This window comes from Zophobas morio, unplaced genomic scaffold, assembly GCF_036711695.1.
Source record: "Zophobas morio isolate AGI-343-1 ecotype UQ-CSIRO unplaced genomic scaffold, CSIRO_AGI_Zmor_V1 ptg000029l, whole genome shotgun sequence".
In the NCBI taxonomy this organism is placed as follows: Eukaryota; Metazoa; Arthropoda; class Insecta; order Coleoptera; family Tenebrionidae; genus Zophobas; species Zophobas morio.
In genome coordinates this window covers 8,007,659-8,028,565 of record NW_026972134.1, presented here as the reverse complement: position 1 = coordinate 8,028,565, position 20,907 = coordinate 8,007,659, and the positions used below count along the sequence as shown (strand labels likewise).

At 34.7% G+C, this 20,907-nt stretch overlaps 3 protein-coding genes across 4 annotated transcripts; 1 reads left to right on the top strand and 2 right to left on the bottom strand.

Annotated features, from left to right (window-relative positions):
* Positions 1–1,950: 1,950 nt before the first annotated feature.
* LOC135137355 (tigger transposable element-derived protein 6-like) lies at positions 1,951–3,831 on the top strand. The gene has a single exon (XM_064066977.1). It carries the CDS (start codon positions 1,951–1,953, stop codon positions 3,829–3,831), a length of 1,881 nt encoding a protein of 626 aa, XP_063923047.1.
* Positions 3,832–6,218: 2,387 nt separating this feature from the next.
* Positions 6,219–14,284, bottom strand: LOC135137256 (heat shock 70 kDa protein-like). Of its 2 annotated transcripts, XM_064066868.1 has the most exons (3): positions 14,001–14,284; positions 12,268–13,949; positions 11,580–11,886 (listed from the first exon to the last, which is right to left on the bottom strand). In XM_064066868.1, the coding sequence occupies exons 1-2, from the start codon at positions 14,212–14,214 to the stop codon at positions 12,304–12,306; spliced, it is 1,860 nt and encodes a 619-aa protein (XP_063922938.1). In that variant the 5' UTR covers positions 14,215–14,284; the 3' UTR covers positions 11,580–11,886; positions 12,268–12,303. The 2 variants fall into 2 exon arrangements, with proteins under 2 accessions (XP_063922937.1, XP_063922938.1); XM_064066867.1 differs by lacking the exon at positions 12,268–13,949 and having other exon boundaries at positions 6,219–11,886; positions 14,134–14,284.
* A 3,532-nt stretch (positions 14,285–17,816) lies between these two features.
* LOC135137477 (heat shock 70 kDa protein-like) lies at positions 17,817–20,004 on the bottom strand. The gene is made up of 3 exons (XM_064067145.1): positions 19,973–20,004; positions 19,689–19,901; positions 17,817–19,633 (listed from the first exon to the last, which is right to left on the bottom strand). Coding segments are annotated over exons 1-3 (1,860 nt in total). The 5' UTR covers positions 19,974–20,004; the 3' UTR covers positions 17,817–17,987.
* Positions 20,005–20,907: the final 903 nt, after the last annotated feature.

Genomic DNA, 20,907 nt, shown 5'->3' with positions numbered 1-20,907 from the left:
ATTGGCTTAAATTATCAGTTACTAAATTTAAAAATCTGTATGGAACTTGTTTAATATAAAAAAAAATTAAAAGGAGATTATATATAAATTAAATATTGTAAAATATATGATACATAAAACATACAAAAAATATGCATACAATGGCAATTATCCGAGCAATGGAAACAAGTAATGCGGATGCGATTATATAAAAAAGACTGGAAACAGGAATTTGAAAATTATATACACTGCATGTAAGAGTTTCACAATATATCTAAAAAACAAACTAGTGTTGACAATGGAAGCAGTAGTGGTAGAGTGTCAGAATGAGTCAAGACTTTAAACAAGCGTATGACTATTTTAAGAGACAACGTATATATGGAGAGTTAGGAGCGAGCGGAAATATGGTAAGGCTAGTAGAATTAACACTAAAGAAAACTATGTGCAGATTTATATTAAATCAATATCATCAGTCAAGAAAATTTTAAGTCAAAAATGGTATAAAACAGGGAGACCGACTTTCAACCATTTTATTTAATTTGATATAGGAAAAGTGTTGAGGCAAGCATAAATAAATCGCTCTGGATTAGAATATTTTAACAGATATCAGTGTGTTGCCTTTGCTGACGATACAACGTTAATAGCGAAAAACAGGTCAGAAAGAGCTTACAGAAATATTAAAAAGAGTAGAAAGAACAGTCAGGGAAATTGGGCTACAGCTAACCTAAATACATGAGCGGGACGATAGGAAGTATGGAAAAGCAAGGGCCCAACAATTTACTCCAAGTAAAGGAAAAAGTTACAGTTTTTTCCTAGTTAAAATATGTCTCTACTTCAGCACAGTATTCATTAGAAAGGCAGATACCCTAGATGTGAAAAGAATCATGAGTAATCAAAACATGTCAACAGGAATAAAGAAGCTATCAGTTGGACAGTGGTAATGGTAATGTATGATTGTGAGGTGTGGACATTTACAATGATTCAACAGAAAAGCATAAACATACGGGAGCGGAATATACTTCGAAAAATGTATGGTGGTAAAATAGTCGGAGACGATTTGCAGAGAAAACAAAAATGAAGCAATACATAATTTTTATCAAGACCCGGATCGGTTGGGAGCAGAGTTACAAGTAGAGTTTTAACCAACACAGCAGGTGCGATGCGGAAGGCAGACTGACTATGAGATGGAAAAGGAGGTAGAGGAAGAATTGAGGAAAATTGAAACAAATAATGCAAGGGAAATGTCAAGATAGAGAAAAATGGAAGAGAATGCTTAAGCAAGCTGTGAGCCAACTGGGCTCTAAAAGCAATTGTATGTACTTATAAATGAAAAAAAAATGCTCTAAAGTTATTTAGATAGAACTTCCCTAGCCTCTGAAGGACAACAGCTTCTTCTACAAACCGTAAAATTTTCTTTTGCGAATTTTACTTTTTTATGACAACTCCGACACGTTGAAATCAAGATAGGGGAAAGTAGTCCAAAACAGGATAGTCATGCAAAATCGGATACCTAACTTTTCTTTTAAATGTACAGTGACATCTAGCCACTAGTGTCGTAATTTAGTTGCCATATTAATTCTTTACCTACAGCAGCTAATTTGATTTCACATATTTTGCTAGATGGCGTCGTACACAAAATAACATATAAGCTGAGGTTAAACTAAATTGTGGCACGTATTTTCAACTAGTGTTTTTTTACATTTGGCTAAGTGTTAAAGAACTGGTAAGTATTGTTTTATAAACTACCAATAAAGCCGGTTAAGATTATGGACAAAATTTATCGATAATATTTGCAATTAATAAACAGTGATTTTTTTTCGATATTAACCTACATGAGCTCAGAATCGGATACACAATGGTCATTCAAAATCGGACGTATCCGATTTTGAGCCACGCGTTTTTCTATATGTTTCTTTATGTGGGATTATGACTTTACAATACTTTTTCTCTTATTTAGAATAATTAATCATAATGGGTAAATACAAAAGAAAGACGGAACGTCAATCTTGGAATGAAGTTAGTATGAAAAATGCTGTTCAAAAAGTACTAGATGGTAAGATGGGTTACCTCAAAGCTGCAAAAGAGTTTGATGTTCCCCGTTCTACATTAGAGGGTAGAGTAAATAAAGTCAGGAAAGGAATACTTCTACGAGAAAATGCATCAAACAAGGGTTTAGGGCGATATAAAGCAGTTTTCACAAAAGAACAAGAGGAGGAAATTGTTCAACATATATTTGCGATGGAAAATCGTTTATTTGGTTTTAGTCTTAAGGATTTGCGTAAATTGGCCTTTGATCTGGCGGAGAATAACGGCCTAGCCCACCAGTTTAATAAAGAAAAAAAAACCGCTGGAAAAACATGGCTTTACGAATTCTTAAAAAGACATCCAAATGTCTCACTACGAACTGCAGAACCAACATCTCTTGCTAGAGCAATAGGTTTCAACAGAGCAGCCGTAGCAAAGTTTTTTTTACTTCTTGGAGAAGTTTACAAAAAATACAATCTATCACCCGACAGAATATATAACGTGGATGAAACAGGAATAATGACAGTCCCAAAAAAGCGGTCTAAATGTTTGGCATTACGAGGCAAGAAGCAAATTGGCTGCCTGTCTTCGGGAGAACGGGGTGTTCTTGTGACAGCTGAAACGTGTATGTCCGCGACAGGTGTCTTTATGCCAACTATGTTCGTTTTTCCAAGAGAAAGAGCTAAACCAGAACTTTTAGACAACGCACCCCCTGGAACCAGCGCTGCATATCATTCATCGGGTTGGATGCAAACTGACATTTTTGTTAATTGGTTTAAAAAGTTCATTACGTTTTCTAATCCAACCAAGGAAAAACCTGTGCTTCTCTTGTTGGACGGTCATGCGACGCACACAAAAAGCCTTGCACTAATAGAAATGGCACGAGCAAACAACGTCATCCTTCTGTGTTTTCCTCCTCATACAACCCATCGTTTACAGCCGCTCGATGTAAGTTTCATGTCTCCAGTCAGCACATATTATGCTGAAAATGTTCAAAAGTGGCTGCAAATGCACCCCGGTAGAGCGGTAACTATTTCTCAAGTAGGAGAGCTTTACGGTGCTGCATTTATGAAGGCAGCATGTGTTCAAACTGCGGTTAATGGTTTTAAAGCAACTGGCATATACCCCCTTAACCCGGAAATATTCCCAGACTGGATGTTTGAGCCTTCCGAAACTACTAATAGACCCTTGGATGAAACAATCCCGCGTTCAGTTACTCCACAACCATCACTTCAAATTCCAGAACATGCAACTCCAGTCAAGACAGTTACTCAAAATCCAGTAAATCATTTACCAACAGTACCAGCAAGCGTTGGATCTGGAGATGACCTCTACGCCCCTTCGTGTAGTACGTCTTCGAACTTTGTTATAACTCCTAAGCAAATAGTAAACATTCCTCAAGCCCCAGAACGTAAATCCAACTCAGGCGATAGGAGACGAGGTAAGACGGCAATTTTAACTTCTACTCCTTACAAAAATGACCTGCAAGAGACAATTGCGGCGCGATTGGCCAAAACTTCCAAGAAAAAACCAAAATTGAATCTTGAAGATACAACCAAAAAAAATAAAGTGATTTCTACACTTTCCAAAAAGAAGGTGGTAAAGAAACAAGTAGCTGCTAAAGTGAACGACAACATTTCTTCTTCCTCTTCGGATGAAGAAGATGATGATAATGCCACTTGCATGTATTGTAATGAATTGTATTCTAACTCCAAATCTGAGGAAGGGTGGATAAAGTGTCATAAGTGTAGCGATTGGGCACATGAGCAATGTGCCGGTATTGAACCTGACGATGATGAGGTGTTCACATGTGACTTTTGCCATTAATTATAATACCTACTAATGTAAAAATCATAACAGAATAGTTGTTTTACTAGTACTTTCACATTGTTAGTTACAGAATTTAATATAGTGTACCTACTCAATACTAGAAAAGTTTATTTATATCAATCAAACAGGTATCCTATTTTATCCAACTACACTGTCTTGTTTTGGACGACTAGTTTTACAAAATCGGATACTTTACATATTTTTAAAAAAGCATTTTTTTTTCTACAGCAGAAACAATTTATTCCAAAATAAGTATATAAGAGTATTGTAGTATAACTAGCAGTGACACAGAAGAAAAATTGTAAACATAAGTTAGGTTATTTAGGTGATATTGAAGATCTTTCACTAAATATCCGATTTTGAGCAACTCTCCCCTATGTGTAGACTGTGAAAGTACAGGTAAAGAATCATGATATGCGTATGTTTCAAGTCTGTTTTTCTAACAAAATTTTTTAACAAGAACAGATCATATTCCCAAATTTTCAGAAAAAGGGATGATTCAATCAATAAAATAAACTGATTCATTCACTAACTTCTTGAATCACTTACATGGCCAATTCTAATTAATTGGTAATATTTTACACATATTTTGAAATTTTAAGGCGAGATCAACAAGTTTCGGGGAGATAAACAGTAAGTTTCCAATAAGGATTAACCATGCTTGTGATAATCTGAAAAGGTTTGCAAAAATTATTTTCAATAATTCTCGGAGAATCCTAAGTCCTCTACCGCCACATCTGTATATAAATTTATCAGTTTACCTTCAAACTTAGTATGTAATTGAAAGTTTGATGAACGTTGCAGCGATTTTTTAAACTATTCAAATTAAACTAAACTTACGGTAAAATTGGTGCTTGAGAACGCAAAATTGTAGATCGATTCAGCAATGAACGATTTTTCGCAAAAGGTATCCAAAGAAAAGCTTCAAATTTCAAAGATCATAGAGTATCGTAAATTATGTCGATGCAGGTATGTCCTAATTTTCACAATTATAAAATATTATTAAATATAATATTAAAAAAAAAATGGTCTAAAGACGGAAACATGACGACTGCATGCCTATTATGTTGATAGATGTAGTGTAATACTAAAATAAAAGGTCTGTAATCCCAAATTTTCGGGAAAATGAACTGGGTCGTCTTGAATATTGATTTACAATCAATAAAATAACGAAACAGTTTACTCACGTATGCTGCGTGTATTAGCAGAGACGACTCAAAATCATTTATGTTTAAGCATTCTTAATTTAAGACAACAAGCGGTAACACTTGTTCAGATTGTACGCGTGAGAGTCAAACAGAGACATTGCAAACAATACCGATGGTCACCCAGACTTTTTTATTGCTTCGCCTTCCGCTTATTATATAAAACATTGGATTTTATTTCAATTTTTGATGGTGTAATTCACAATTGCTTGATTATAACTTGTCTATACCATATTCACGGAACCTAACCACCGCAACAAACAAATGCACGTCTCTAATGTTAAAGTAAATGTAAATAAGCGTGCTACGCCTATGTTTCAAACGAGTTTTTACTTTACAAAATTTTGTATCTATCAAATTGGGTTGGTGCAACAGTGTTGTATCCCCAAATTTTCGGGCTAATGTAGTGAACTATTCCTGATTTAATCAATAAAATAAATTGACTCATTAATTAATTTTTTTAAGCGATATGTTAAGCAAATCTAAAAAATATCAACAGAATGATAAATCACAAGTACAGACTCATCATATTTTGTACATTTTAGGGGACGTCATCAATTTTTCAGGGGGATGAGCAAATACATATTGATTAAAAATTTACCATCCTTATGACAACTGTAAAACATCTCCAAGATTTCAAAGCATTCGGTTTTGCAGATTCCAAATTAAATTGCAAAATGTTGTTTCATAATTTTTATATTTTTTCAAAAAATCTGGACGTGTCGGGTAAAAACTCAATGCGGAGTCATAAACTACATGTGTAGGACTATGTTATTTTATACAATTTGAAACCCATTTACTACGTACAATTTTGAAGTCACCACTCATCACATTATTGGTGGGGATGATTAGGCAAAATTTGGTTAACGTTTTACCATTTACATGATATTCTTGATATATGTAAGTACAAAATTTCACAACAATACTTACTTACTTAGTACTTTCAGAGATTTTCTGTCTAATAAAAATCCGGGACGGCAGACAGACGGACAGACAGACAGAGGAACAGACGGACAGAGGGACAGACGGACAGACAGACGGAAATAGGAGGCCTATTTCTTCGTCTTCTAGGGGTCATGAAAGGCCGAGAAAATGTAAAAGTGGAAAGTCGGCCGACGGACTCGATTACAATGCTTCCTTTGCTTACGCTCGGGAAGTAAAACAGTTTAAAACTGTGATGTCGTGGCCTCAAATGGGAAAGGGTTTTGTCAAGAATGTAGAAATGCAATTTAACTAAACTCAACTATATTCGACGCCATTTTTACAATTGCTTTTTAGAACGTTACTCTGCGACTTAACCTTACTTATCTACCAACCTAAGAAAACATAATTAACAATTCTAAACTAAATTCCCTATATAACAATACCTCCCTCTCACAAGTTTAAGCGCTGAAGTGGTTTAAACTGACGCTTTGGTCTAGTATTAATTATTACAGGTTCACCTCCATCATTTTCTACTACTTCCGTCAGAGGTTCATTGACGTTTTCTTGTTCTAACCTAACACTAGGAGTTAAAGGTACAATAGCTTCTTGTGTCTCTGCGTTTTGATGATGAGATTGATGAGTTTGGTTAACAGTATCTCGCCTCTCTTCACTGTTAACAACACTCCCATCATTTGGAGGAAGCGCCTTTACAATTTGATCTAGGTGCCTCTTCCACACAACATTTTCATTTAATAACCTACACATATAAACATTGTCACCTAACCTTTCATCGATTTTACACAATACCCAACTCTTCTTATTAGGCATTCTATAATCCCTACAATATACTAATTCTCCCTCATCAAATTCCACTACTCTTACGCTCCGACTACCTCTATTTGCCTTAACACCTTTATTATTATCTGTTAATAAATCTAAACGAGTTCTTATTTTGTTTTTAAAAACTAATTCGGAGGGTCTATATCCCGTTGTTTGATGTATAGAATTACGATAATGACACAGAAATCTATTTATAAGAGTTTCCATTGGTACTGCCTTGCTTTCCGCTTTGAACATTTTTATTATTGACGATTTTAACGTTTTTACACTATTTTCTGCAAACCCATTTGATTGAGGATGATACGGAGGAGAGGTCATATGTTTGATACCATTATAAAAACAAAATTGTGAAAATTGTTCTGAAACAAATTGAGTACCGTTATCTGTTACGATTAATTTTGGTAACCCAAAACGCGAGCAAACTTCTCGAAATTTTTCAACAGTATGAATTGCATTTGTACTGTTCATTACAAAGGCTTCTGGCCATTTAGAGAAACTATCAATGATTATGAGAATCATTTTCCCCCTGATCGGTCCTAAAAAATCAGCATGAACTCTCTCATACAAATGTTTTGCGTCTTGCCAACTCGCTGCTTTACTTTTTAATGGTTCTGGTCTTTCTGACATACAAATATTACAACGCCTGACATAATCTTCAATTTCATTATCTAAGGAAGGCCACCAAAAATAAGACCTTGCATTTGCTTTCATCTTAACCATCCCCTCATGCGTGTTATGCAATTCCTTCAATAGTTGCTGTCTCAGTTTTGTTGGAATTACCACTCTGTAACCCCACATTATTATACCATTATCAATATATAATTCATTTTTTCTGACAAAAAATGGTTTTAGTATCTCGTTATCTGGTTTTTCAGGAAAACCGTATCTAAGACTATTATATATTTTGCTTAAGATAGGATCTTTTCTTGTTTCAGATCTTATTATATTAACATCTATTGGCACACAATTTTCAACAAAATGTAAATAATCATAGATTTCTTCTTCACCACCTTCCTCAAATGGTAGCGGGAGTCTGGACAAGGCATCTGCTTTAACATTCTCTGACCCTTTAATAACTTTGAAAGTGTAGTCAAAATTAGACAAAAATAAAGACCATCGTTGTAACCTTCCAGCTGCCATTTGTGGTAGACTACGTGTTTCACCAAACAAAGCTTGGAGGGGTCTGTGATCTGACATAATTTCAAATTTTCTACCGACTAAGAATTGATAAAACTTTTGTACTGCCCAATAAATACTTAACGCTTCTTTATGAATCATTGAATAATTTTTTTCAGATTTTGTTAACACCCGTGAAATAAAACTAATGGGTCTTTCTGTCCCGTCTGAATCTACGTGATTTAGGACGGCTCCTATACCATATTGACTGGCATCACACACTAATCTTAGAGGTTTATTTATATCATAATGTACTAAAACTAATTCAGAGCTAATTTCTTGTTTTGCTACATCAAAAGCTTGCTGACATGCTTTTGTCCACTTAAAAACACTACCCTGTTCCAGTAAACTATACAGAGGTTTCATTTTGCTCTGCAAATTTGATATAAACTTTGAATAATAATTAACCATTCCTGTGAAAGCTCTAACCTCAGTTACATTTCGTGGTATTGGTGCTTCTAAAATAGCTTTAACCTTAGAACGATCTTTTTGTAAGCCTTTATTTGTAATAATGTGTCCTAAATAATGAATACTATTCTTAAAAAATTCACACTTTTTCATGTTTAAACGAAATCCTGCCTTTTGTAAACGAACTAGAACTTCTCGCAAGTTGTTTAAATGTTCTTGGTCGTTTTTACCTGTGACCAGAATATCATCAAGAAAATTGACTACCCCTGGCGCCCCTAGCAACACTTTCTCAACTACTAATTGAAATAAAGAACAAGCGGGTTTGGTTCCATAAGGTAAACGTTTGACTTTGTAAATTCCCTGACTAGTACTCCAAGCTAATAACTCACTAGTTTCATCATCCACCTCTAATTGATTGTAAGCATTTAAAAAATCTAACTTAGTAAACTTGTCACCACCTTGTAAGGCTGCAAATATTTCATCTATACGAGGTAAAGGGTGATGCACATCTTTTAAATATTTATTAATAGTGATTTTATAATTAGCACAAAGTCTGATATCTGTCCCATTTGGTTTCATTACAGGAACTAATGGAGTTCCCCATTTAGCTGTTGGTACTTTTTCAATTACACCTAACCGCTCTAACCTATTCAGCTCTTTTTGTATTTTACCCTTGAACGCAAGTGGTTCTGGCCTTGGTTTATGAAAAATTGGAGTCGCATTTTCGATCATTTCAAGCCTGATTTTTTCCTCATTATAGCGCCCTAACTCATCAGTAAAAAGTTGCTTAAATTCATTAAGCAGTGGAGTCAAAATATGAGGATTGCTTGCCATACTAAGTGTATTAACATCATTCCTTATAGTTTGAATACCTATGTTAAATTTAGTTAACAAATCTCGCCCCATTAAAGTTCTACATCCTTCTCTAACTACAATTAGCTTGCCTTCTACTTCTACCTGCTTATATTTAATTTTGACAACAATTTCTCCTACAGGATAAATAATTTGCCCATTATATGTCCTCAGATTAACTCTAGTTGCCTGTAATTTTACTTTTGAAAAATTATGTTCATAAATATTGAGTGGAATACACGATAGTGCTGCCCCTGTATCTACTTCAAATTTTACAGCACAATTATTAATTTTGGCATATACATAATATGGCTCTATATAGTTATTTGAATATACCTCAGTTATTTGAAAAATTTCAGAATTGGAACTTTCATCATTAACTATCTCTTCAACACTCTGACTAACACAATGATTTCTAACAATCTTGCTTTTACAAGCCGCCGCAATGTGCCCTCTTGTTTTACATTTAGCGCATACATAAGATTTGAACTTACAATTTTTAAAATTATGGTTACCCTTATTACAGTGATAACAGCGCTTCTCTCCTTCAGGCCGTGCTTTTCCCTCTTTCTTCTCCTGAAACTTCACCACTCGATGTATTCCGACTTCGTGTCGTGTTTGCCGTAGAGCCGCTTCTTTTGTTACTGCCAGTTCGTAAAGATCCTGTAAGCTCTTGTCGAGAGACTCTTCGCACAGTCTATCTAAGATCAACCCTGGCTTCAACCCAACTACAAACTTGTCCTTGACCCGGTCGTCCAGATTTCTACCAAAGGAGCATGCTGCTGCGGCGTTTTTAACCTTCATAAACCATTCCGCAATAGTTTCGTTTGTCTGCCTCAACAAATCAAATTCTATCCGCTTACGATAAACTGACACCTTTGCCTTAAACTGGGCATCCAACAACTGAAGTAATTCAGCAAACGACTTCTCCTTCGGCTTTACTGGATGACAAACATCTCTCAAAATCTTGTAGACTTCCTCTCCAATGGACGTTAATAAAATAGCTACTTTCCTTTCCTCTTCTACCATATTTGCCACCAATGACTGCTCCAGTCGCTCAGAAAAAATCTCCCAATCGTCTCCCAGATTAAATTGTTTTACATGCGACAAATTTCCGGTATTAATAACTGTTACTTTTGTGGTGCCGCCGCTGCCGCCACTCGCTGGATCTGCTTTGGGACCCATCTCGATTCCTTGGTATCCTCGTCGCCAATTTGTGATGTCGTGGCCTCAAATGGGAAAGGGTTTTGTCAAGAATGTAGAAATGCAATTTAACTAAACTCAACTATATTCGACGCCATTTTTACAATTGCTTTTTAGAACGTTACTCTGCGACTTAACCTTACTTATCTACCAACCTAAGAAAACATAATTAACAATTCTAAACTAAATTCCCTATATAACAAAAACTTTATAAAATAAATATGAAATAATAACAAAATTTGCTTTAAAAGATTTCACTTATCACTGATTTGTAACTGATAATTGGTACCGATAATAAAATAATAAACGTGTGTTATTACCTATTTTCGACTTCTATCTATTAAAATTTCGAATATATTGAAAGATTAAATGAAGGTCAATGAAAAAAAAATGTCATTGAACGAAAAGTCTATTGACAATGATTAGTATTAGGTTAGGGCACGGTTGTAGAATAGATAGGTTGATACACTAGCATACATTTGCATATCCCTGGTTAGCGACGCCAATTGTCGATCGCGTCGCCTGGTTTTTGACGTTTTAGGGACACAGAACTCTATAGGCATCTGTCTATAACCGATGTAATTAATAAAAGAAATCCTACTTATCGACTCCGATCAAATGTCATTTACAAATTTTGTATTGTTCATAAAGCAATGTAAACGAAAATCCCCAAAATAACTAGAATGATTTCCGCTCGACAAGGTAGAGGCGCTAGCTGTATGTGTCCTTTCCATGGATATAGGGATCGAAAAGAAGCGTCGCCATCCCAAGCCATTAGTGTACAAACCTATCTATTCTACAACCGTGGGTTAGGGTATACAACGATCTTCAAGAACCATGTTTGAAAACGAAGAAAACACTACCGATACGGTAAATTTCGAATATAGTAATGTTTTCCTGTTGCTATTGTTTACTTGCTCGCTGGAGGCTCAAACATACATATTAACATCGAAAACGCATGAAAAGAGGAATTAACAGCTGGAGGTATCCCACAGTCAGTGGAATTCACAACATCATCTCAAAAAGCCTACCTGACACAGTTCGTACTAACTATGTACACAAATCTAGTCATTATAAAGTGGTAGGTATTGGATTCAACGCTAATCTAAATACATATGTTACAAAAATAAAGGCACGTGTTTGTCAAAAGGTTATTTATTTAAATTTCTTGAGGGCTTTGTTTAGTTGGTTTTATGTGTAATGATTAAGGAGATGCAGTTTTAGGACAGGCGCCTCCCACCACTTTCCGTCAGCAGCGTCCGCTGTTATTGCTTCGCTTCGCCCGTCGGTGCACTGATATGTATGTTAAATCTTGCATTTCGCCGCGCGACACTGGAGTGGCAATGATAATGAGGAGTGGGAGTTATAACCGCGTCCTTGAACTATTTTTGCATCTCTCTAGTAATGATAATGAATCACTTCAGACTGTTCTTACACTAAAAATCTGCAAGAAATACAAGGACATAAGTTTACCGGAAAAACGAATTGCTCTTTTATTTTGCACTGTTGTCATAAATGTACATGTTTCAATACACACATACAACAATTATTTCTAAAATATCTGTGCTTATAATAGGACAGAATATTTGCATGGTGTTATATTTGTAATAACAAATCAAAAATTTGATAAATGTTTAACTAAAACTTAGTAAAGAATCCGTGCGAATAAGTTTGCATAGTTTTATTTGTCAAGCATGTTTGAAAATATAAACTAAATAATAACGGAAATAGTGACACTCGCATGAACTCCATAACTTTCTATAGGTTAGCGAACTACAAGTTTTGTATGTGTAAATCTGCTACTGTAAAGACTACTGCTACTTACATTGTCGTTCTTGTAAGATAACACTCGGTACATCAATTAGATATCTGCAGGCATGAATTCAAACTGATGATCCTGCACCACAGATTCGCATAGTTCCTTACACTTCTCTATGAGTTCTTTGACTTCACTTTCTTGATCCATTTCTCTTAAGTACGCTTCAAGAACTGTACTAGCACAAAATTTATACATTTTTTTGTGGTTCTTAACGAGTTTTCTAGTCTCTAAATTATGCACAACACTCATACAGTATCTAATTAAATAACGTTTATACTTGACAAATTCAACAAACTTTTCGTCTTCTATTCGATTTTTTGCAGCATCCAGTAGTGTATTTTTAATTTCGGCATCACTTCTGTCGCCTCCAGTGTAGTCAATTTTTAGTTCTTTGACATTTTCACCAAATGTGTCTTCAGCTTTCGCAGTCAATATACCGTTCGTATCAATGCTTAAGGTAAAAATTACTTCCTGTTGCCCAGATGGCGCTGGAGTTAAATTGCTAATAGATAGTGTGGCTAAACGTCTATTTTTTCTCACGTCTGTTCGTTCTCCTTCATATATGCCAGCAGAAATGGTACTGCTATCACCATAAGAACTGACATACAGATGTGATTCACTTGTTGGTAATTTTGATCCGCGTTTAATAGTAAAAACCATTTCATCGCACATGCTGCTGAAACCTATAGAAAGGGGAACAACGTCGACCATTTCCAGACGGTCAATCTTCTGTCTTTTGCTGGTCGATAACATAGCGGCTTGCAAAGCTGCACCTTCGGCGACACATTCGTCAGGATTTACACATTTATTTAATTGCTTGCCGTCGAAATAAATAGCAAGCATTTCTTGGATTTTGGGAATGTGAGTAGAACCTCCACACAGGATGACTTCGTCAATTGATTCTTTAGAAAATTTAGATTCGTTTAGACACCTGTCTAGAATGTCGATGGTCTTCTTAAATAATTTGTCAGCCATGATTTCAAACTGCTTTCTGGTTATAGTTATTACAATTTTGGGATGCTGGGGTACCATTCCCTTGAGGGTTATGACAGATTGGTCTAAGATGGACAGTTCTTTTTTTGCTTTTTCACTTTTTTGGCGTAACGTCCTCTTGTCATCAGGATCCAATGCAGGGTCGTAGCCATATTTATTTTTTAATTGTTCACATATGTACTCTAAAATGCAAGCATCAAAGTCCTGCCCTCCTAGCTGGCTGTCTCCAGCTACGGCTATAACTTCTACATTATCGCAACGGCTTTCGAGAATAGCAACATCAAAAGTACCACCTCCCAAATCGTACACTAAACAACGGTGCGTTACTTGAAGGTCCATTTCGTAATAGTAAGCTAAAGCAGCAGCTGTTGGCTCGTTTTGAAGCTTGAGTACGGTAAACCCGGCCTTTTTGGCAGCTGCGAAAGTTATTTCTCTTTGCGTAACATTAAAATACGCTGGAACTGTAATAACCACCTTGTTGATACTTTCGCCAAATTTTTCTTCTGCATCTTTCTTCAACTCCTTTAAGAGAATTGTGTACAATTCCTGCGGCGACTTTTCGACTACGACAGCATTCTGTGTTACAGAAATTATAGGGGAGTTTGAAGAATCCGAAGAGACTTTGAAGGGAAAATACTGCAAACTCTTTTGAAGTTGAATATCGTCAAATTTTCTACCCACGAGTCGTTTGATTTCTACAATAAATCTTTTGTATAGTTATTAACGTACGTAAGTCGAAGTTTTACCATAAATTCCGTTGCTGGAGTCGCGTGGTGCCATTGTTTTGGCATGTTTCCCGACGCAAACACCGCCCGTTGGTTCAAAATATATAAATGAAGGCGTAACTCGTTTCCCTAATTTATTTTCTACAATTTTTACCTTATTGTTCATGTAGATAGAAACGCAGCAGTTTGTGGTACCCAGATCAATTCCAATCGCTAGGTCACCCATTTTGCCCATTTAAAAAGAACACTAAGTAATTTAGAAAACTGTCAAGTTTTTGGCGTTCTGTAATTTTGTACACTACTTATTTTGTAGTAACTCTAAAATTGAGCATAGTTTTTTTAAGCTTTAATTCTGCTCTGATATATGATAAGTGATAACATATCTTATCGCAAACATATTATAAAGTCATAAATTTGGTTCTAAGAATCGAATGCACGCTGAAATAAAACTAATCCCGATTTAATTTAAGATACCTGAGTTTGTCAGAAAATAGAAAACATTATTACTTGAGATTAACTACACGTACACTCGGTCAGAACAAAAACACACAAAACACAAGTGATTTTCGTGTTTACTAATGTCTTTCAATTTTAGTGAAATTTTGGAATATGTTGCTGTTGTGCATTCTTCTACTAACAGCAAGTTATTGGTTTGTGTTTCCACACTTATTGTTTTTAGTAGTCATCAAGTTCTCCCAAGAAAAGCATTACCGGTCTTTCAAAAATTTGATTTTTGATTTATACGAACTAAGTTCGATTTTCCAAACAAATTAAATCCAATGAAACGCATTTTCTCTCACTCCAATACTGTAAAATTGATCTAATAATAAATAACTAATAGTCATAGAAAAATTCTATGACTTCTTAATAATAATAATAATATTTTTCCTACAGGTATAGACTTAATACGTTACATATATATTAATATTATTCAAACATTTTGTTCGGCTGTCCCTTACTTAAGTAATAATTTTATTCCTTTGTTCTTCCGATGTACAAATAAATACTTCAAGTATTGAATCAAAGTTACGAACTAATTGTTACGTTGTTTTTGATAGGTATAATCTTACGCGTTTGAAGAAAAAATGGCATATATTATTTAGAGTGCAAGTACTTTATGTGCTTCTCATGGACTGCCATTCGTCAGTCATCAGATTCAATGCTCACCACATAAAACTTTACTTATACTCTTATTAATATAATCTACTATTTTTGCTAATTCACGATATATCGTGGTATACAAACATGTCCACGGATTCCGTATAGAGACAATTTTTAGGCAAAAAAATTACCAAATAAATCAAACCACCTATCTATCCTGAAAAGTTGAACGTACCTTAATAGTTTGGATAAAATTGGTCTAACGTTATTTCGACAGAACTTTCCTCGCTCTTGAAGTACAGTACAACAAATTCCGCTTCTTTAAAAAATTATAAAAAATGTTTGTTTTCTGATAACCTTTATGCTTATATTAAAAATCACTGATACAAATGACACTTCGAACCACCTGAGCCGCGAGAACAATATGAAATATATTTAATAATAATAATAATAATAATATTAATAATAAGACTTTATTGCCCAACAGATTATTATCCAATGACAGGACAATATATTACAATTAAATTAAGATAACATTCAAAGAAAAGAAAAAAAAATTATACATAATTAAAGAAATAATTACAAAAATTACAAAATACAGGATCAAATTTAAAGCAAATAACCAACGGAAAAGAGTGTATTATTATCAGTGAACATGCTTAACTTCGACTGTTTATGTTTAAACAACGAACGAATGTCACGTAGAAATTTATTATTCTTATTTGATCATAATTAAATATAGATATGGCTGTTCTCGCATTTTCTAGAAATGGTTCTTAATTTGATAAATAAAAAATTGGTCTAAAGAATTTTAGACAGTACTTCCCTCGCTGTCGGAAAAGTGACGACGGCATGCCTATTATGTTTTTTTCTCATACAGTTTTGTAGCGGAGCATTTTAAAAAAATTTTGCGATGACGTCATCAACATTTTTGCAAGGACACGTATATCAGTTTGGATAGATGTAGTAGTGTAATACTAAAAAAAAATAGGGCTAGGCGGTTGAAATTTATGCGCTGCGTATGGACCACGGCACACCAGTGGCTCGCAACCGATGTTAGGCATCGATCAATTTTTTGGTGTTGATAGGCAGATACATTTTCATTAAAAGCTTACCATGCTTACAATAGGTTCAAAACGTCAAGATTTCAAAGTATTCAGTTTTGCAATTCTTGATTTAATCAATAAAATAAATTGACTCAGTCATTAATTGTTTTCACACACCCCGTATAAGCAAATCTAAAAAGTACTTATGTAGTGATAAATCACAATTATAGACTCATCAAGTCATCATACTTTGCACAATGACACATTTAAGATACAGACATTTTTTCGGAAAAATCTTGGGGTGGCGTGATCAATTATTTAGAGGGAATGACGAAATATATTTTGATCAAACATTTAGCATGCGTATGATAACTTTAAAACATCTCCAAGATTTCAAAGGATTTGGGTTGGTAGTTCCTGATTAAATCAATTAAATTCAATTAAATAAATTTATGCATTCATTAATTTTTTTGAATCACCCTGTATATGCAAATCCCAAAAATATGAATGGAGTGATAAATCACAAGTATTGTCTCATCATACTTTGCACATTTAAGATAGGATTTATTCAGCAAAATTTTGGGGTGACGTCAACAATTTTTTAGGGGTGATCAGGAAAAATATTTTGACAAAAAATTTACCATGCCTATGATTACTATAAAATATTTCCAAGATTTCAAAGCATTCGGTTTTGTAGTTCCTGATTAAATAAATGTAATGTGAGGTTATTTCCGTTTTTCCTTCTTGTCTTTAAAAGGGAATAAAACTTGAATTGTTTCTCTATAAACAACAAAGAAGCAACATTCAATGTTATTATTCATAACATTTTACATCATTACCTATATGAAATCTGACTTGCTTCGTCACTCATTGCCATTCAGAGGTCTAACTTACCGACCTAATTGCGCGTTAGATTCAATAAAAGGAAGGATACTTAATCCTTATCCTTACATAAATAAAATATATTCACGCATTCATTAATTTTTTTGACTCACCCTGTAGGTGCAAATCCAAAAAATATGAACGAAATGATAAATTACAAGTACAGACTCATCATATTTTCTACATTTTGGATAGAATTTATTCGGCAACCTTTTAAGGTGACGTCATCAATTTTTTGGAGGGGACAAGTAAATATATTTTGAATAAAAACTTATCATGCTTATCATAACTGTAAACCATCTGCAAGATTTCAAAGCATTCGGTTTTGTAGATTCCAAATTAAATGTCAAAAATGTTGTTTCCTAATTTTGATTTTTTTTCCAAAAAATTGGACGTTTTTGGTAAAATCTCAATTCGGAGTCATAAACTACATGTGTAAGACTGTTATTTGATATAATTTAAAACCCATTTACTATGTACAATTTTGAAGTGAGGTCATCACATTAGTGGTGGGGATGATTAGACAAATTTTGGTTAGCGTTTTACCATCTACATGATATAGCCAATATAAATACAGAATTTAACAACAATCGGCCTAGTATTTTCGGAGATTATCTATCTATAAAAATCCGGGACGGCAGACGGACAGACGAACAGACAGACGGAAACGGGAGACCTATTTCTTCGTCCTCTAGGGGTCATGGTAAATAGAGAAAATGCAAAAGTAGAGAGTCGGTGGACGGATTCGATTAAAATACTTCCTTTGATTAAGCTCGGGAAGTAAAAATGGCTAAATGTTTATCTAAAATTTAATAATAAAAAGGTACGAATAAGTTTTATTTGTCAAGCATATTTGAAAATATGTATAAACTAAATAAAAACGGAAATAGTGTTAAAATCTAAACTCGAATCAACTCCATTAACATTCTGCAGGCTTGCGAACTACACATTTTGTGTGTGATAACAATTGTTAGGTCAATTAGATGTCTGCAGGCATGAATTCAAACTGACAATCTTGCACCACAGATTCGCATAACCGTTTACACTTCTCTATGAGTTCCTTAATTTCACTTTCTTGGTCCATTTCTTTTAGGTACGCTTCAAGAACTGTGGAACCACAAAATTTGTACATTTTTTTGTGTTTCTTAACAAGTTTTCTAGCCTCTAAATTGTGCACAACACTGATACAGTACCTAATTAAATAACGTTTATATTTGACAAATTCAACAAACTTTTCGTCTTCTATTCGATTTTTTGCAGCATCCAGTAGCGTATTCTTAATTTCGGCATCACTTCTGTCGCCTCCAGTGTAGTCAATTTTTAGTTCTTTGACATTTTCACCAAATATGTCTTCAGCTTTAGCAGTCAATATACCGTTCGTATCAATGCTTAAAGTAAAAATTACTTCCTGTTGCCCAGATGGCGCTGGAGTTAAATTGCTAATAGATAGTGTGGCTAGACGTCTATTTTTTCTCACGTCTGTTCGTTCTCCTTCATATATTCCAGCAGAAATGGTACTGCTATCCCCATAAGAACTAACATACAGATGTGATCCACTTGTTGGTAATTTTGATCCGCGTTTAATAGTAAAAACCATTTCATCACACATGCTGCTGAAACCTATAGAAAGGGGAACAACGTCGACCATTTCCAGACGGTCAATCTTCTGTCTTTTGCTAGTCGATAACATAGCGGCTTGCAAAGCTGCACCTTCGGCGACACATTCGTCAGGATTTACATATTTATTTAATTGCTTGCCGTCGAAATAAATAGCAAGCATTTCTTGGATTTTGGGAATGCGAGTAGAACCTCCACACAGGATGACTTCGTCAATTGACTCTTTAGAAAATTTAGATTCGTTTAGACACCTATCTAGAATGTCGATGGTCTTGTTAAATAATTTGTCAGCCATGACTTCAAACTGCTTTCTGTTTATAGTTATTACAATTTTGGGATGCTGGGGTACCATTCCCTTGAGGGTTATGACAGATTGGTCTAAGGTTGACAGTTCTTTTTTTGCTTCTTCACTTTTTTGGCGTAACGTCCTCTTGTCATCAGGATCCAATGTAGGGTCGTAGCCATATTTATCTTTTAATTGTTCACAGATGTACTCTAAAATGCAAGCATCAAAGTCCTGCCCTCCTAGCTGGCTGTCTCCAGCTACGGCGATAACTTCCACGTTCTCGCAACGTCTTTCCAGAATAGCAACATCAAAAGTACCACCTCCCAAATCGTACACTAAACAACGGTGCGCTTCTTGGAGGTCCATTTCGTAATAGTAAGCTAAAGCAGCGGCTGTTGGCTCGTTCTGAAGCTTGAGTACTGTAAACCCGGCATCTTTAGCAGCTGCGAAAGTTACTTCTCTTTGAGTGACATTAAAATACGCTGGAACGGTAATAACGACTTTGTTTACACTTTTAGCCAATTTTTCTTCTACATCTTTCTTCAACTCCTTTAAGAGAATTGTGTACAATTCCTGCGGCGACTTTTCGACTACGGAATTATTCTGCTTTACAGAAATTATTGGAGAGTTTGAGGAATCCGAAGAGACTTTGAAGGGAAAATATTGCAAGCTGTTTTGAAGTTGAGTATCGTCGCATTTTCTACCCACGAGTCGTTTCATTTCTACAATAAATTGTTATCTTTTATATTATGTCATTAACGTAACTCGAAATTTTACCATAAATTCCGTTTCTGGGTTCGCGCAGTGCCATTGCCTGCGCATGTTTCCCGACGATCACACCTCCCGTTGGTTGAAAATATATAAATGAAGGCGTAACTCGTTCCCCTGATTTATTTTCTACAATTTCTACCTTATTGTTCATATAGACGGACACGCAACAATTTGTGGTACCCAGGTCAATTCCAAATGCTAGGTCACCCATTTTGCCCACTTAAGAAGAACAGTAAGTAATTTAGAAAATTGTCAAGTTTTTCGCGTTAGTAATTTTGTTCACTACTTACTTTGTAGTAACTCTAAAATTGGACATAATATCTTTAAAGTTTAATTCTGCTCTGATAAATGATAAGACAACAGATCTTATCACAAACAAATAGACTCACCAATTTGGTTCTAACAATCGAATGCATACAGATATAAAACTAATTCCCATTTAATTTAAAATATGTACCCAAGTTTGTCAGATAATAGATAACATTTATTTGAGATTAACTAAACGTAAACTCGGTCAGAACAAAAACACACAAAACACAAATGATTTTTGTGTTTACTAATGTCTTTCAATTTTAGTGAAATTTTGGAATATGTTGCTGTTGTGCATTCTTCTACTAAGAGCAAGTTTTTGGCTTGTGTTTCCACACTTATTGTTTCTATAATTACAACTTTAATTTGAAAAGTTCTACCATGTTGCTAAATTTATTAATTTGACACAAATAAATAAACTCTCGAATTCTAAATCTGAACTCCTTATATTGACTCATCAGTAGTCATCAGGTTCTCCCAAGGAAACCGGTACCGATCTTACTAAGATTTGATTTTTGATTTATACGAACTAAGTTCGATTTTCTAAACAAATTAAATCCAGCAAAACGTATTTTCCCTCACTCCAGTATTTTTCCTACAGGTACAGACTTAATACATTATATATAAATATTAATATTACTCAAACATTTTGCTCGACTATGCTTTACTGAAGTAATAATAATTTTATTCCTTTGTTTTGAAGCGACAAATTCATTAAAATCAAACTGATTCATTTCTACGCGACGTTCTTCCGATGTATAAATAAATAGTTCAAGTTGTTTTATTACTGCTGTGAAGCCATTTTTTCCCTATTGAGCGTAAACTAAGGAAGTATAATAATGGAGTTGATCAGGCAAACTTGTACCTTCATATTTTCTCCATCCGTCCGTCATCAATCCAGACGACAGACAGCAGG